This window comes from Aulonocara stuartgranti, assembly GCF_965226115.1.
Source record: "Aulonocara stuartgranti genome assembly, chromosome: 10".
In the NCBI taxonomy this organism is placed as follows: domain Eukaryota; kingdom Metazoa; phylum Chordata; class Actinopteri; order Cichliformes; family Cichlidae; genus Aulonocara; species Aulonocara stuartgranti.
The window spans coordinates 3,632,094-3,650,520 of record NC_138946.1 but is presented as its reverse complement, the minus strand read 5'-3'; the positions used below and the strand labels follow the sequence as shown (position 1 = coordinate 3,650,520).

The 18,427-nt window shown below is 41.6% G+C and overlaps 1 protein-coding gene across 6 annotated transcripts in view; it reads left to right on the top strand.

The window, feature by feature from the left end:
- sgcd (sarcoglycan, delta (dystrophin-associated glycoprotein)) overlaps positions 1-18,427 on the top strand; it is a 350,931-nt gene that overhangs the window by 253,847 nt on the left and 78,657 nt on the right. For all 6 annotated transcript variants that reach the window (XR_014279371.1, XM_082549730.1, XM_082549729.1 and 3 more), the window contains 2 exons: positions 981-1,068; positions 4,728-4,847. Coding sequence is in view for 5 of the 6 variants with exons in the window: in XM_082549730.1 (XP_082405856.1) it covers positions 981-1,068; positions 4,728-4,847 (208 nt within the window). In the remaining variant the exon portion in view is untranslated. The remainder of the gene's footprint in view (positions 1-980; positions 1,069-4,727; positions 4,848-18,427) is intronic.

Sequence of the window (18,427 nt, the reverse complement as noted above, 5' to 3'; positions counted from 1 at the left end):
TCACACCTTTGTGGCCATCTCTATGTGTGTGTGGATGCATTTGTACTTTCATTATCTAGCAGCTGACTGAGGCCATATAAGACCAGCACAGCAAAGACATAAGGCAACAAAATCAAACGCAATGCAAGCGTGAGAGAGTCGATGGCCATGCAGTGGGAGTGCTTTCAGCTAAATGCTGGTTAGTGGTTCAGTTGTAACATCATCCTTAGATATTGCATTCTTATATCACAGTACAGTATAAAATTGTACCATCAACATTAGATATTGGATTTTAATCATTTAAAATTTTCAACTATTATGAAGCGAAGGTAATCTGGATTCGCGTGCAATCACCACTTATTTTGTATTGAGTTATAAATCAACTGCACCCAATTTCTTTGCTGAAAGCCCAAAAAATTCAAGGCAATTAGGTGATGTGAAGAAGCGAAGTAAATCTTATAAAAGGTTGAAGATGAAGCAGTGGTTGTGGCCCATTCTTTTTTTGTACTCCTTTTAATTTTTTTTCAGTCCCCGACTCGTGTTTATACCTTAGTCTAAGTCGCTGTCGGTGATAAGTAACCCTTATCGTAAATTTGGACACATAAATATATTAAAATGTACGATGTTTGGCTTTTGAAAAATATCCCAGAGTCTCAGCAATCAGAGGACGAAAAATAAAGATTCTAACTGAAACAGATAAAACTAGTTTTTTAAACAGGGTTTGGGTTACTTGTCCTCATCGATAAAAACTTGGACTTCACATGATTAAATAAGCATTGATTGATTGATTGATTGAATCTTTATTTTGAACATGTTGAAAAAGTATAAAAAAAAATAGAATTAAAAGAGACAAATGAACAAAGCAAACAAAAGGAAAACGAGCAACCACAACTCCAAATAACGTCCATGTTCAAAAAGGAGCAGGAAGAAGCATAAGCATTAGCAGCTTGATGACAGTTGCACCTTGCTTTAAATGAGTTACCTGGTCGATCTCTCCGCAGGGCCGCCCACTGTTCCTGCAGTCATCCAGAAATGTGTCCGTCAATATCGTCAACAACAACAACAAGCTGCTCACACAGCTCGTCACAGGTAAGACTCGGCCGGAGAAACGCTGATTTTCATTGTTTTCATTAGAATCTGCAAAGATTCACAGGCAGCGGTTAAACTGGAGTAGATCTGAGTTCCTTTGATTCTTCCCCTCAGGTTTATTCATGAACTATGTTACAGGAACTGGTGACGCCTTTTTGTCTTCTATTACTTGACCTTCATTTTGCCAGAAAGCTGTTTGGGATTAAAACTTGTCTTAGAAGAGAGATATGGCAAAGATAGCAGCCACGCAATGAGGCTCATTTAAGAATTGGACCAATTCTTTCAAAACCTCCGTCCATTCAGTTTCTCTATTGCTATCCAATTCAGGATGACAAAGGGGTTGGAGTCCATCCGGGCCGTGATAGGGTTAGGTGTGCTATATGCTGGACAGGTCGTCAGCCCATCACAAGGACAAGTTTGACATACTCTGCTCATGTCAGTGAAAGTGAAACCAGATAACAAAAATATAGCCAACTGGACTAAATGGTCACATGATGGTGATTACCAAGTTGTTAAGTCAACACAGAGTTTCACAGTCTAGCTGTCAGCATGTTCACACGAGAATGGCAGTGTTGGTGGATCTAACCAATCAGAATCAGAATTCTTTATTGATCCCTAGAGGAAATTATGTCACAAACATGGACAGTTGTACTTGCAGCAAAGCTTTATTTTTGTAAAATTACAGTTTGCACTATCTTTGTAAAATATGCAGATTGAACCCAAAACACAGCTTGTACAGCAGAGCAGCTGCTGCAGCAAAAGCTCAGCAAGGTTTGAGAAATCCTCCAGAAAAGGTGCTGATCAGAGAACCGATCGGTTTTGTACCTCGAATCTAATACTCAGAAGATAATCTACTCCAGCGAAGGTTGGCTCTTCAGCATAAGTTACCACAGAGTTACCACACTCCTTGTTAACCCTCTGTGCGTACCTCTTTTTGACTGCTTTGGTCAGGTTTAGATTGCCACAGTCTCACATTGGTTGCAATAAAGACGCTAGCTCGTCTGCTATTAATAACGACTCACTAAGTGAAACTTTAAAACTGTAAATGGAGACCGTTCACGTATAAAGAAAAATTGTTTGCAGACAATTCGGCGTCTTCCATCCAAACTGCAGCCACAGCAGTCTGGTAACGACCAAAGCAATCAGAAGGAGGTTTCTGGTTCCATCTGTGCAACCTTCAGCAACCAATCACCAGTCAGTCAGGGAGTAGACCTTTTTCCCCAGCAACTGGAAGTTGCCTGGGGGTCACCAGCTGGAGGTCTTTAGGCCCATATGACTGCGACCTAATCCTGCTTCATACTACAGGCTTTAGTGTAAGCTCCATTACCCAACAAATAACTTCTTATAGCTTTTAAAATATTCACAGGAGATATTTCAAAGTCAAGTAGTTTGATCACTTCTCCATCACAGTGAATTTTTGAGGTCTGATAAGCTAAAATTATTCCATATTGCAAAGATTCAAGAATGTGAAGGGAACATTTGTTTAGCATATGTTCTTCTACAGCATGTGAAATATTTTGCAACTCCCAAATTTCTTTCTGAGAACCGTTTCTAATCCAGACTCTCATGTTTGAAGCAGCTGCTCCTGCTATCAGAAGTCATTGCCTTATTTATAATTAAGCATTTACACGTCGTGATTTTATTTCTCCTCTGATCCTTTTAAGTATGCCAGAAGAGGTCTCAGTTTCTCCTCCATTACTCTGTGATTGTGCTTTCTTCTTTACATCTCTTCATTCGCCACCTGTCACGTTGATCGAGTTGACAGTTTTTGGTGAAATCACTCGGCGTAAACATGCTCGGGAGGCGTCTCTCACATTAAAAAGCAAGCTGACATTTGCCTCCCGAGTCTGAAGAGGAGGAAGATGAAGTCTGCTCGGATGCGTTGATGACTAAGCGGCGTTGGTGTACGGGGAGGAACTCCACACCCCAGATGGAGAGTGACAGAATCAATTGTGCGCGTATCAATCAGTCAGCCTCTGCGTTGGGTGTCTTCTACCACCGCGTGAGACAAAGCAATTTGGGATTGGGTGGAGTTGTCTACATTTTCTTGTTTGTTGTGACACCAGTCAGAGTTTTGTCAGCTGGCGCATGAGGATCTTTCCGGCACACGTTCAGTGAAATATGTCTGGTTTGCACAACCGTGTTGCAGAGAGGATTGCTTCCACCAACAGGTCACAACTGGATGGTTGGAATTCTAAACGTTTGATCACAACTAGACTCGAGATGTTTCCTTGTTTATTCTGTTCTATGTAATATCTTAAACTGGCTTAGGCTGAATAATTCATGCTTTCTAATTAGATCAGAACGGTTTGTTTCTAATTTATAAACTAGGAATAGCAACAAAATTCCAAATAAAAGGAAAAGACAGTGACATTTAGTTGATATGTGACTGTTGCCTTATTTTCATTCTTCCTGTCCTTCAAAGCCACTTGACATTGGCATTTACTCGTCTGCTCAATATGAATTAATGATCAGCAATTCCACTAATGGGATTAGGCATTGGTGACCAAACAACAATATCACAAGGCACTGCGATTAAATATGACATCACACCTGTGGCCTCTTTAGCAAAGGGGATGTCTATCCCTCCTTTGACTCTGGTTACATTTGATCAGAACACACAGTTAATCCGGTCTTTAAGTGATAAAAAATGACTGTTTATTAAGGCTGTTGTGTTCTTAACATATATTATGTATGTATGTTCTTAACATATATTAATGCTTTGTATCTTGTTCTATTTAATCTCAATAAGCCCCTAAAAACAGTCAGTGATCACTGTCGGCCTCTCTCGGTTTTTATTATCACTGTTCATTTTAAAGCTTAGTTTTTAAAACCTTACGATGTAACTACAGCCCAGCAGCAGTATATAAATGACTAACCTCGTATGATCTCAGTTGTTCTCCTGACTGAAGTTTGGTCCGTTTACAGCATCCTGCCATGCGATTGCATTTGTCCCTAACCATCGGGAACCCTCACATTAACTTTTATTGAATGGAAAAAAGTCAGCGTTCATCCTCCAGCTTCACTGTGTTTATGCTATGCTAACATAGCTGTGTTGCTAGCGATCATGTAGCATCATTATATACCAGCTAGCCCAACTTCAGTAAACCAACAAAAGCCACCGCTGTTTAATTTTCTGTCTTCATTTATGTTGGAAGTGATAGCAAAGCTGTACGTCTTAATTTTTTCAGAAATCCCTCAGTCAGAACATGCTATGTCATGTTTAGATGGAAGCTAGCGAGCTAACTTCCTGCTAACTTCTAACTCTGTTAAATGTAATAAATTCTGTTTTCATGGATGCCTAGATGTTAAACTTAGATGTTACACCTGGTAGAGATGTAACATTTTATTAAAGATGAAAGAATTTAGACAGTTTTTAACTCTCTGTGATGCCGCAGTGTTCATTTGACTTTGGGGCCTGCAGCTGAGTTTGGGCCCAGGCACAGCTAATGACGTCAGACTTAAAGACCGGATCGGTTTGTTGGACATTTTCTCAGTAGTCTCATGAATCACAACAAAATCAATATTACAGGTTTGGTCATAAGTCCCACATCTTCCACCAGGGTGCTTTTTTCATGTTCTCGGGTAATTCGGTAAGAAATCAGCTCCAGTCCCTCCTCTTTGATGTCTCCTCTCTCTTCTCTTCTCCTTCGGTTCAGGATCCAGTGGATTTAAAGCACGAGGCAAGATGTTTGAAGTGAAATCCACCTCTGGGAAGCTCCTGTTCTCCGCCGATGAGCAGGAGGTGGTGGTGGGCGCAGACCGGCTCCGAGTGATGGGTGAGTGGCCGCCTTCAAAAGCCTTGAATACTCGGTTAGGATCTAAAGTGGGAAAATGGCTGATGTGCGTGAGTGCGTGGCCTTTTGTTTTATAGGTGCGGCTCTTGTTGCGATGTTGTTAATAAGGAGTTAAAACTGCTGTTTGTTGGTGGACTCACTTTTGGGAAGGTAAAAAGCTTTAACTTGAGATTCTTAGGACTTTTATTGTGGCCTTTTTAGGGGTTATCTTAGTAGTAACTGCTTTAGCTAAGATATACTACTTTCTTTCACACACAGAGAAACACACTGAGACACACACATGCGTTTGTATCCAAGCTGATGTAATGTGTCAAACTGACATACAATAAATGCAAAGCAGAGTAATGTAATGCTTATATTAGCATCATAAGCAGTCGATAGTGAGAAGAGCAAGGCTCAGATCTCTGCTGGTTGTAGTCGTGTATGCCAGGAGTAAGATGACAACTAGCAAAAAGGATGAGGAGGATTGTTTGTTTGTTTTTTTCCAGAGAGAGAAATTCAAGCTAGGTAAGAGAGTGATGTGTTGGGGAGCTCATATTCATCAACAGGACTCTTGGGGGGGGGGGGGAGGCTGACATGTTAGTGCTTTAGACAAATGAGTTTTGTGCTTATGACGGGAGATAAGAAGTGACAGAGTTGTTCTGACTGCCACGGCCAGTCGGCCTCCGAGTGACGCCGCTGCGACAAATGATTTCCTGTGAGAGCAGAGGGGTGTAACGGAGGATGGTGAAGACAAAATTAGCTCACAGACAACATCATGAATACAAGCATAAACAAAGCATCTGCATACAATTAACGCTCCAACAGAGAGGATCATCCCGGAGTCTGCCTGCAGGAAGTGGCAGATTTAAGCTTAATGTTGACGGCCCTTTCTCATAAGGTCATGTCACAAGACTGGAGCTTTGACTTAAACAGAGACTCTGTTTGACATGGATGCCCCGCCTGAGGGTCGTTAATGAGCTGAGGGTGAAACTGTGTTTTCAGCGCTGCAAAAATGGGATTTTGATTTATGGTGACAGTGAATGAAACCTGCGAGGTCGTGCTTTTCCCCTGGAGCTGAGGATGGTTTTCCAGAACATACATTTAACTGCATTCACTCTCTTCTCTCACTCTCTTGATCTGATGGGGTCGTGGGTTTTAGGGTTTGAGGCTAGGGTTGTGCTGATCACCGGAGATGGCTTAGGATAGAGTTGTATGAACCATCTAGACCAGGGGTCTCGAACTCCAGGCCTCGAGGGCCGGTGTCCTGCAGGTTTTAGATCTCACCCTTGGTGATTAGTTCATTACCAGGCCTCTGGAGAACTTCAAGACATGTTGAGGAGGTCATTTAGCCATTTAAATCAGCTGCAGGACACTGGCCCTCGAGGCCTGGAGTTCAAGATCCCTGATCTAGACTCTAGGGCCATGCTGAGTGAATATTGTCTTTATGTGGGCAAAAGATTCTTGGCTTTTCAGGAATTATTGCAAGGGGAGGATAAATTGGCATGTAATACAATCGCTAAGAGATCCAGAGGTGTTGATCAGGAATGGGCATGGTGGAGCCTTCCACGGAAAACTGTAATGTGGTCTAAGTCATTGATGAAGGCGCCTCGTTATGAAAGTCAGGTTGCAGAAGTTGATGTTTGTTTGATGTCTGTGGTAAAATCTCAAAGTGCAGGGAATATGTGGTCAAAGCAGACCTTTCCAGGGATGCACTGAAAACGCCAAAGCAGCCATTTGGTACGCTTTGAGAAGGAGACTGGCCAAACTGAGGTCAGGTAGTCTGCCATACAGAAGTTTTTGTAGGTGTTGTGTGCACCATTTTATAGACTTTTTTTGGCGTGTTTACATCAGTTTTCCACACTTATCCAACAGAATGAGTGTACGTTCCTGAATGAGATGAACAGTAATACAAAAAATGTAATATTTAGTGAGATAATAGCCGCCTTCTTTAATTTCTTCCTTCCCTCCCTGTTACTTAAAAACGTTCTCTTTCTCTCTGCTGCTTCCTCTGTGACATCATTCCCCATTATTTTTGCATCTGCCATCATTCACCGACGCTCGCCCGTCTGCTCCATCCATTCAGCAACATTAATAGAGAAACAGATATTTGAAGTCTCTCCTCTTTGACTGGGCCACCCATTTCCAGTTAAGAGCTCCAAAGGGTTCACTCTCTCTGACACACACCTTTCACAGCACTCTGTGTGAGCAATTACTCTTCATCCTCATCTACATTCATTTACATCCTTTCCAGCCTCACTGAGTCAGACTTTATTACTGTCACCGGTCTCTGCAAAGTGCTCCTCTTGATGGAGGGAGGCACAGACGGAGGCTGGTGACGGACGGCACAGAGGAGAGGAAGGACAGGTAGCGCTGTGAGTTGTTTAATAGAAAGGTGTAGCTTTTGTTGCAATATTTATTTCAATGTCTCACATTTGGTGGCATAACCAGACTGTATTTAAAAGATGGATGTAGCCACCTTGACTTCACCCGTTGGTTTCTGGACTGGTTTTTGATGCATTTCCAAGCCTCAAAGGTACAAAACAGGACAAAAGTCTCAAATCATTTCTTTATATACTGCTAAATGAGAAATGGATGGAAACAAGGCAAAAAAAAGAGTTTGTATAATTGTAACAAGTTTGAAAGTTAATATATGGTCTGCTCGTATGTGTGGCAGCTTCTCTGGATTTCTATAAGTAGTCTTCAGGAATCGTTCTCCAGGCTTTTTGAAAGACATTCAAAGCTCTTCCTTGGCTGTTTCTCCCTTTTTGTTGTCTGTCAGGATGATCCCACTCTGCTTCAGTAATGTTGAGGATCAGGCTCTGGGTGTTTTTCGGTCCAGGTTTGCTTTCACTGCATTGGCAGCGTGTTTGGGATCGTTGTCAGTCAGGTGCTTTCTTAGATGTATGAACTTTTTCTCCCCGTTTCCCTTCCTGAAAATGTCGTATTGACAGCCACCCTTGACTTAGGCCATTTCTGATGAAGCTTCAGTGAACAGTAGGTGGACAAACTGAAGGATCAGATCCATCTCTCAGGTTACAATATAAAGCACCTTGGGGAAACTGTTGATGTGATTTGTGGCTGTATAAATAAACTGATTTGAATTCCTCCACTTGTCATGTTCAGCAGCTTTTTTTTTTTTTTTTTTTTTTTTGACAATTTAAAGCCTGAATCATGAAATAATTGCCATAAAATTCCATTTAAAAAAATGGAGTGTTTGCATATTATTTTTGATTTCTATCATATTGGCTACATCTGCCAGTTTTTTTGCATTTGCTTAAAAATTTCAGGGAGGAGAATGACGATGCATGATGCATGCAGACGTCCCAAAAACAAAAAAATAATTAATGATCAAATATACTACACCAGTTAAGAACACTACACACTGTGCTTAGATATGCTGAGTTTGTGCTGAGCTCATGCTCTTGGAGAGTCCCTATTTTGGTGCAAACGTTCTGTTTAGTGCCTGTCAAACTGTTCGTTTTGATGTCTGTGAAGGTTCTCAGTCATCCAGGTCATCGTAGTCTAAGGAGCTTGGAAAGAAAAGCGTCTGGACTTCTTTAAGTTGCTTGAAGACGTTTCACCTGTAATCTGAGAAGCTTCTTCAGTTCTAGGGTCAAATGGTGGAGAGTCCCAGATTTAAGCCCTGTGGGAGTGTCCCCCAAGAGGGACAATGGACCTCCTAATGATCTTCTACCTAATCACACGAGCCAAGGTGTGAAGACGGGTGTAGGTCCACCCCACCCTATCATGTGATTTCCTGAGGTCAGATGGCCCAGGATGTGAGTGGGCGTTAAGGCGTCTGGGGAGGGAACTCAAAACTGGATTATAGATGGCAGACAGTTGGTGTCGTAAACCCCGCCTCTGTTCAAAGATGGTCGCTCACAGTGGACACAGATGCTTCTTTCACTCCTCTTTCAAACCATCTGTCCTCTCTGTCCAAAATGTGAACATTGGCGTCCTCGAAAGAGTGATCTTTGTCCTTTAGATGCAGATGAACTGCTGAGTCTTGTCCTTGCTGGGTCTGAAGTACACTGTGATGTCGTACTTGGAGAAAACTCTCCTGAGTTTTTCCGATACACCGGTTACATAGGGGATGACAATGTTGTTGCGTTTGTCTTTCTATTCCTCCCGAGTTGGTGTCTGATCTTCTTTTCTGTGCCACTTTGCTGACTTGATGGAAGCCCAATTAGGAAAACTGCATGTCAAATATTCATTGATGATGTTAGTTTTGATATTTATTGTTCTTTCAACTAAAGAAATGGGAACAGATTACGTGTTTTTGCAAAAGTGCCTCAAGTTGTCTGTTATGTGTAGACACAACACTGGTTCACCTGTTGAGCTACATGTGTTTTTATGCTTAAATAGCTCAAAGAAGCATTCCTCTGATGGATCGGACTGAAGGTGAATGTAAAAGCAGCCAATGTCCAGAGAAAGACTGTGAAAACCCTCAGTAAGCCTGGAGAGCCATTAATCAAGGCTACTTTAAAAATGACGGGAATGTCTGGCTCCTTGGAAACAGAATATAAAGAGACGAAGGCTTGACACAGCGCTACAGCTGCTGTTGTGATTGCTTTTGGTGGAGTGCTGCTCGAATACGTAGTTTCACTCACCAAAAAATAAGCACAAACCTCACTGACAGTCTTTATCAGATAATTTCATTAATATTTCTGCAGGAGGTTACAAACTGAAATGATCAGTGCTGCTGTTGGTGTGCAGTTATGCCTGAGTTTGAATTCCAGCTTCATTAGCTGCTTCTTCTAACACTTCTTTTACTCAACACAGTTCAAAGAGCCCTTCGTACTTCCAGGTTATGCCCTCTTGAGACAGACGCGGCAGGAAAAACGAAGGAAATCTGAATGAAACTCGAGCTTTCTCAGCAGCTCAGTCCACCGTGGCAACAACACTAAAAAGCAGTCGGGAGCGGTGGCAGAGAGAGAGCACCCGCAATTTGTCAATTACTCCGTTTATCTCCACAGCTGCTCGACGAGGCCGCTCAAGGCGACGGGGATAATCAAACACCTTGGCATCGGCTGCCTCGGCAGACGCAGTCAGCTCTTTCAGCTCCTGAAAGATTTCTGTTATTCTCAAAGGTTCTGAATGTAGGTGTGTTAGACCGAACTGCGCTTCGTGTCTCTTATTGTTTTACTCCTGTGTTTCTTAATCTTGTCTTTGAGCTTCGCTGCATTTGTCTAATTTCTAAAAAAAACGTGTGAAGATTTTCAGTGTAGCTGCGATACCTGAATTTCACTTCTTACAGTATATTTTCTTTTTTCGCTTCGAGTTTATTTTGTCATTAACACGGTCCGTGCTCAAAAAATATTGGAGTCCTGGATAGATCAGGCAGAGATATATTCGCTGTCACTGCTTCTGTTTATTTGGCTGTTGTGGGATCTTAAAGATGGAGTTTGAACTGCGAATATTGATTGTTGTCATCTAAAGGCAGGAGTGGAAATAACATGTTGTATGTAGCACTGCAACAATCTTTTAGAGAGGAGGTCGGGATGGAGGAGGTATCTTTTCTTTCCACCTCCTCCATCCCCGTCAACGCTGCTGTTGCATCTATGATGTCATGTTGCCCTTAGACAGACGTATTTGTCTGATGACTTGCTTGAAATATAAATGCATTTATTGTGAAATATCACTTTGAGAACAGGTTAAGACTCGTAGAAAACATAGTGTCGTTTCTGTTGACTTAAATAGACCAGTGATGTTAACAAAAGATATGATTTATAAGTGTTATAGCAAACATAAAATTATGTAGAGAAGTAGACATATATATCTAAAAAGGATCTGACAAAAATACCTCTAATAAAGTAGATTCTCATTTCCGAGTGTGGCCTTCACTGGGACTGAATATATTTCTGGTATTCAGATCCAACTGGACACGTTTTTCTTGCTTACACCCACTCGGTCCCTTTCTCTGTTTTCTCTTTAGTTCATGAATAGGAAGGACGTGCAATGGCTTGGTCTTTGACTAGTACAAACAGTTGGAGAGCAGTGTGTGACACAGTTACAGTATGCATTATTAACTTTGCATGTGAGTGCGCTCTTCTAACAGACGGCTGAAACAGCAGCTGTAGACGAGCTGCTGTCGGTTCTGTTGTCCCATTGACGTATGAAGGCACCGCGGAGGCTTATAAAGCTGCCACATGTCATTACCAGGCCCATCGTTCCTCCCCACCAATAAAATACATAATTATCCCCTGTGTGTAACTTTAATTGGGCCAACTGAGGTCATTGGAAATCCATGACGCCGCCATCAGTGCCTTCTACTATTTATAGTCTAGTCAGACACGGTGGCAGGCTCCCAGCTGACGGACAGTAAATGAGAACACAAACAGAGGGAATGTAATGATAGGATGGGTCAGACCTGACCTAAATCCTTTATGTGGATTGTTTTTGCTCATTTTAGCAGCTTTTTGCTTTGTGGGAAAAGGAGCTGGAACGGTCATCGACTTTCGTCGTCGGTTACGTTTGTTGTATATCAACGACATTTTTCAAGCTGTAATGGCTGCTTATAATCTTCCCCAGGATTTTTTCCCCACATTCAGGAGAAATGTTGAGTGTTTTAATTATTATTACGTACTAAAACATGTAACTGAACTGTGGTTTCTACCTACAGTGTGGTCTAATTGTTTGTCATGTCTGTGTCAGAATTCCTTTCAGTTTTACTGCATCAGGGTTCAGTTTTATAGTGTAGTGAAACTGCACTACATCAAGGTAAAGTATCATTCTGAGCTTGAGAGTCGATGTAAACAAACACGTGTGGCATGCTGGAGATCAAAGTGAGGTCAAAGTAAGAAAAAAATGAAACAGAAGTATAAACTGCAAAACTCTGAGCACATAGTTTGGATCGCATGTGTTCAGAGTCGTTTATGAATGTGTTGCTTGACTGTGAAACGTCGGCGTGTCCGGTCGATGTGAGCTAAATAAAAAGCCTGAAGGCCAGCAGAGGCAGGCTGGAGCAGAGGTTTGTAAGTCACTGGGTCAGCTGATATTCCCACAGCATATCTCCTCGTGAGCTGCTCGGACCCTCCTCGAGTCAAACTGCAGCTCCAAAATAAGCACTGCTCGCTCATGTGGAGTGAGTGTGCCGACTGGTTTTTACCTCAGAGCTGAGAAAGTGCAGAGCGGTCGACTGTGCTGATAAATACAGGATGAGGTTATTATATATATTTACGAATGCAGGAATATTCCAACTTTTCTAGAATAATACAGATTATTTTAACTGTTATCACTGCTGTTGTCAGTCATGTTTTTCTGCTTTTGTACAATTTTGATTAAATTGGTAGATTTCGGTCTTTGGTTCTTTAAAATTGAGCTTAATGTCAAAAACATCCAGGTGGTCCAGGTAGATCGGCTACTGTAGCTGGCTACAGCTGATCTTACTGCCAAACCACTTGACATGACAGAGCTGATGACCTCCTCCACATCTGACTCGTCTGTTTTGGCATCCCATTGCATCTGCAGGCTGCTTTGCAATCCACAGCAGCTTACGTAGTTCCTCTGACCCATTGATCCACAGCCATGTTTTTCTGCTATTATACAGCTTCATCCATCCATCCATTGTCTTCCGTTTGTCCTTATCAGGGTCGCAGTACCTAAACTGTCATGTCTTGAGGCATCTTCCTGGACACAGTTCAGGCAGACCACTATGCCAAGCTCTGTTGCAGTCAAGGTAGATCTATGTTCATGATTCAGTTGGCAGTTCTTATATTTTTGCATCTGTAATCTTTGTTACCCATGTCCAGTCCATTCCTCCTTTACCTACAGATTTCTTCATGTCTTCCTCTGTGTGTGTCTGTAAAGGCGAGGATGTCCCTGAACAAAATGGTCCAAAATATTAAAGCGCGACACGTTGTTTTTCATCTGAGATTGAAATGTGGGCATTAACCGATTATTCCCAATTTCCCAGGATTATTGCCATTCGTCCATGTCCGTGTTCTGCTGTCAGTGCTGGATGTCCTGAAGCGTCTCACAGTGGTTATTGTTCAACTTTGCTTTTAAGAAACTCTGGTGAGTGGTCCAGGTGGCGTGGGAAGATTGTGTGCTGTGTGCTGCCACACGCTGGCATGCACCACAGTTCAGATAGTTTTGATGCTACTGCACTTTGACAGTCTAACCCTGAGGGACGAATTCAACCCCTTGAATGTCAAGGAAAAGAAGAGAAGCATTGTCCTGGTTTCACTCTCTCCTGACCCACTGCCTACAGGCTTAGAAACTGTGGACTCTTCAAGTGATCAGGATGTGACTTCTGGTGATCTTAAAAATAGCAGCTGTCTAGACATGCCCAGAAAAACGAACTAAAAGGGGATATGTGACCAAATAAAATGGGTATGGGTGATTTTTACAGGCCCATTCCTTTAAATCTGATCACCCCTCATTGCTTTGACTGGATTCCAGTTGAAACCTGCTCTGACCAGAGTGCTGGCATTGGACAGAATCAGTCAATGTGAAAAGCGTTTTGACAATGAGCTGTGCTTATGAGGTGCGATCAAAGCAATGCTTGCTCGGGCAACAGATCAGGACACGACAGAGCTGTTTGTTTTCAGCGAAGTGTCTCTGTTTTTGTGTTAAAACTACCGAGGCTCACGTAATGAAACCAGGCGTGGAGAAAGTGGATGGACAAGGAGAATTGGTGTGGACGTAGATCACTTTCAGCAAAGAGAGAGAGGCCAGTGGCCTCTGCAGAGGATGCGCTCTCCTTCAGTGGCCTTCTATTTTAAACTGTAATTAGAGCAAAAACCCCCTTGAGATGCATCATGTCAGGTTTTTTCATGTCGATTTTTCTAACTTTGTCAGTATCTTTGGCCAGTTAGAACTTTTGTCCTACTGCTGGACACTAAATCTGACCTTAGATTTGATATTTCAGTCACAAAGGCATGTTTGTCATTTTCGATCTTGGGGCTTAATTTAAATTTGAAGCATATAACTCGGGTTGGGTCACATAACCCTGAATCCGCCCTTAGTTAGGTTGTAAGAGGCCCAGGCTGCTGGAGGACATCCCATGATGCAGTGAGTGTTTCTTCTTCACTCACTACGTGTTTATGCACCTTATTCATCTCTGGCTCTCACTCCTATAGTTTGTCTTTTGTCCTGTCTTCCTGCCCCTCACCCTCATCCGGTCACAGCAGATGGTCCCACTCTGCTGGAGGTTTCTTCCTGTTAAAAGGAGTTTTTCCTTCCCACTGTCGCCCAGTGCTTGCTCATCGGAGGTGCGGTTTCTTTCTAATATCGTAGGGTCTTTACACTGCAATATAAAGCAGTAACTGTTATGGTAAATTGGCGCTATATAAATAAGATCACACTTCAGGATGCCGTGGCATTAATGCTGGGTGGGAAGAAGAGCTGACTTGCTTGTCAGTGTTGCAGCACGATGGCCCTGCCAAAAAGTTAATCAGTCTTAAGTTACCAGAGGGGCGAATGTAAATGTTTGCAGTGACTATTTTGGGGAGGTGTTCAATATGAGCATTGCGTATCCTCCCCAATGTATTTGCCCATGCAAATAAGTTGTTTGAGAATGTTGTTTTGAGACCCCAGCAGTGATTTTTTGTAAGACGTGTGCCGTCTGGCAGGCCGACACAGTGAGCGTGATTACAGACCTTTATGTAAAAAACTAATTGGACTGAGTTGGGAATTGAAGCTGAGCCGTCAGAGTTGAAGGTAAAATGTGTTTCTGAACCAAATAAACATAAAATAATTCGTCTGCGTTAAGCTCTCGTAATCCCTCTGTGTTTGGGAGGCAGATAAATTTCTGTTATTTTTGTGAATTTTAAGAATATTTTTGTGCTTTTCTTTCTTTCATCCCCACATGTAAACACACACAAACACCTCGCACTGCCTTCGGTGTAATGAGAGCTTGCCAAAATGATCCAAAGGCCTTGCAAAAATCACAACGTTACCCAATGTTTTTTTTCTTTCTTTTCCTGTCTGTTGGAATTATAATTAAACTCCTTTCATTACCCTCAATTATGTCCCATTGACTCTCTGAAGCCTGTGCCAATTCCAGCGTATTCAGGCCCTGATGATAGTGCAGGCTAGACTGTAGGGGGAAGAGGAGAGCAGAGGAGAGGAAGAAAAGAAAGGTGAGTGGAGGGAAAGGTAATTGCAATAGTCTTTGCCCTGTTTGAGGCGCGTTATCAGCACTTGGTCCGCTTTGATGCGCCCACTGAGTAATTACCACTCCACATTATAGTTCTCAGCCTTTTTCATATTTTTGCAGAGGCAAATCAAGGATGGTGGTGTGATCACAGAAAAGCATCATGAAAGCAAACGATTTTTCTCTTTTCTTTCTTGTGTGCGATCTCATATGAAAGCTTTCACTGCACTGACTTCATCTTCTCCAGCAGTCGGAGGTGACAGTGAGCCATCTCGCTGCTAAAAATCATCAGTTCAGATTTGGCCAAATGGAAGCATGTTGCATTTGTACAGACGATTCGCTGAAGACAAATTTAGAGGAAACCTCCCAGCTTTACCCAGAGAAAAGACATTCGCATTGTTTAAGCGTTTTAAACACACGTTTTTTTCTCAAGGGTTTAATATTTTTATTTTAAGAAATGAAGTGTTCATTGAAACAATTATGACTGCAAGCACATTTAAAAAATTACCATTTAAATACACTTTGAGTTATGAGACTTAATATTGTTTCAGTGATTTTAGATCATTTTTCTGGAAAGCTGCCGGGGTCTTGTGCTCATTTCCTCACCCATCGCTGTTCTGTTCAAATTTAGCACAATCCTTCAAACTATAACAGTCTTTTTCATGAGAAATAAACCGGGCTGAAATACAAGTGCTTGGTTTATTTTTGCTTTAATGCTACTCTAGTTTATGCAAAAAGATGCAAGGAATGTTTGCAGAATTTGGTAAGAGGACAACTGATGTTGTGATACTCAGGTCTCTGCATGTTGAATGTTTTGGAAATCATTCTGTTAGATATAAAGTACCTCACCATTAATGTTGTAATTAATCAATTTGATCACATACAAATGGTCAACGATCAGCTAATGTTAACATCAATTATCCTTTTTTTTTTTTTCTTGTTCCATGTTTGGATGTGGACTGCACAGCCTCTGCCACAAGGTGGTGCTATTTAGTAAGTGAGGCAAGCTGTTCGTAAAAAAAAAAAGTAGCAAAAGAAAGAAACTTTTCTTCTTTGGGGGTTTTTTATTGTTGTTGTTTTCGCTACCCGATCCGTACCGGAAACCCGATCGGTACCCCGCATGCGCAAATCTTACGTCACTTCCTCTCTTTGCCAGCATTGCGACGTTCAATATATTTGAATGATACTGTTAGCGCCCAGTTAGCTCCTAGCATTTCTCAACAGCTCTGCCTCCTTTTCGACTACCGGGACATTTAAACTATGGATAATCCGTATACAAAGAAATTTATGCTTTTCTCCTCAACACAGAGCGTTCCCCAATTGAACAACAGCGCCGTAAAATAAGAAGAATGGCGCCTAATTACAGAATTAATAATACAGACTTTGTAATATGTCACGTGAAGATTCAGCAGCCAGATGACGTGTTTACTGGCAATTGACAGTGATAGCGGACATCATCATCACTATTCCAATCAATCCTCTCCACACAGACAAGCATAAACACACTCGACTATCAATAAATCAAATTTAACACACGTTTGTAATGACGCTAATTCAGTTTACATTCGCTCGGTCAGCAAGTGGCAGTATCCTCGAACACTGGGGTGTAAACTGCCATTAAACGAACAGAAGAAGAAGAAAACCCCTGCACATGCGCAGTACGGATCGGGGAGTCCTGATCCGTCACTATCGTTTTATTTTTTTGTTTTTGTCTACATTATATTAAATTTTTCATTATCGGAAACATTTTAAGAGGTACTTATTATTCTTAACATCTTAACAGATACTCTGACCTGTAACTATCGTAAAATGCTTCGACCGGAAGTAGACACCTTTCGCGCATGCGGGGTACCGATCGGGTTTCCGGTACGGATCGGGTAGTGACAGTTGTTATTGCGACTAAAAAACGAAGGAAAAACAGGAGGAAGGAGTACCGCAGAAAGCTTTTGGTGAACTGTACATCAGTACACGATCCACCATGGTTGGTTTAAAGTCTGGAATTAAAAAACTTATGAATTATGTTAACGCCATAACCGGCATAATGCGGCAAATCTCCGCTAGCGAGTTTGCGCGTGGCTGAACGGGGCGATCCACGCTAACTCGCTAATGGAGATTTTCCTTGTTAATGTGGTTATGGCGTTAACGTCATTTTAACGAGATTAACGCTGACAGCACTAAAATAAATATAAACACTTTATTTATTGTTCATTTAAATTAGTTTAAAACTTCCAGTAATATGTTTAAAAAATATTAAATTTTCTTATATTTTATTATTAGCAGGAAATGGTCATGAAATGGAGCAGTGGCTGTTAGAGGCTAGAAGTAAAACTGTTAATGGAGTTCAAATCTTAAAAGGTGAATCATCACAAATTCAAAATTAATCAAAGAAATAAATTTCTGAATGACTGATCAGCAAATGTTCTTTTGCCAAAATAACCTTCGGCCTCCTGCTGGACATAAGAAAGAATGCAGTTTAAGACGCTTCAGCGATGGCTTAACTTTTAAGACCCGACAGCTGCGAACTTCTTTAAGTTTGGTGCTTTGAAATGAACTTTCAGAAGATTCAGTGTCAGGACTCGGGACTTCACACAGATGAGTGCAAGTTCACAGGTTTCTGAGGAGAGGAGTGAAAAGTGTGAAAGAGAATATTTTAATATTTGAATTTCTGTTTACACAGTTTTAAATTTAAGATGAAAAAAATCTCTCTGGGCTGTTTTAAACGATGCCACATCACGGCTAACGGGACAACATCTGCACACTGTGGTCACTCCAGAAACTCGTCCACAGAGGATGTGTTAAAAGTGGGATCAGAGGAAGCGTTTCAGTTGGCAGATGGATGAAAACAATGCCAAACTCATAACACTTTCACAGCTTAACTGTATAATGTAACACTCACACTGAGAGAGTAAAATAGAACGGCATCAAATATTAATTCAAGGACTCCAGGGAGATGGAGGAAAATGAATTTTTCAGTGGTGTGATTCTTATAGTTGATTTACAGAGAGTAAAATCCTCGTTTCTTATTGTTGTGGCTGAACAGACCGTTTCAGGCCAAAGTCTGGTGCTCTGGATTCTCTGTAGAGCTGCAAAACACAGAATATCTCTGTGCAACGCATGCGCACCTCAGTGAACATCCGAACTCCACACCTTTGCCCCATTTGTCTCAATTACATTTTCCTTAATGTCTCAAAGAAAACATTTTAAAAGGCTCCTAAAAATCGAATGTTTTTCTTTCAGTATTTCTCTCTAGCAGTCGATGTCATTTTATATTATTTATGCTGTCTGGATGGAGGTAATAGAGGGGATAAATAAGCCCTTTGCAGACAGTTTTTCTCTCTTTCCAGATGATTTTGCAACTGAAAGTAGAAACCATACTGAAGCCCCTGAGTCTGTCTGCAGAGCAGAACCATATACAGTACTGCACTGCTAAGTTGTGCTGAAGCTTTGTGAGGACATACAAAGTAGACCCGTGCATTTCTCA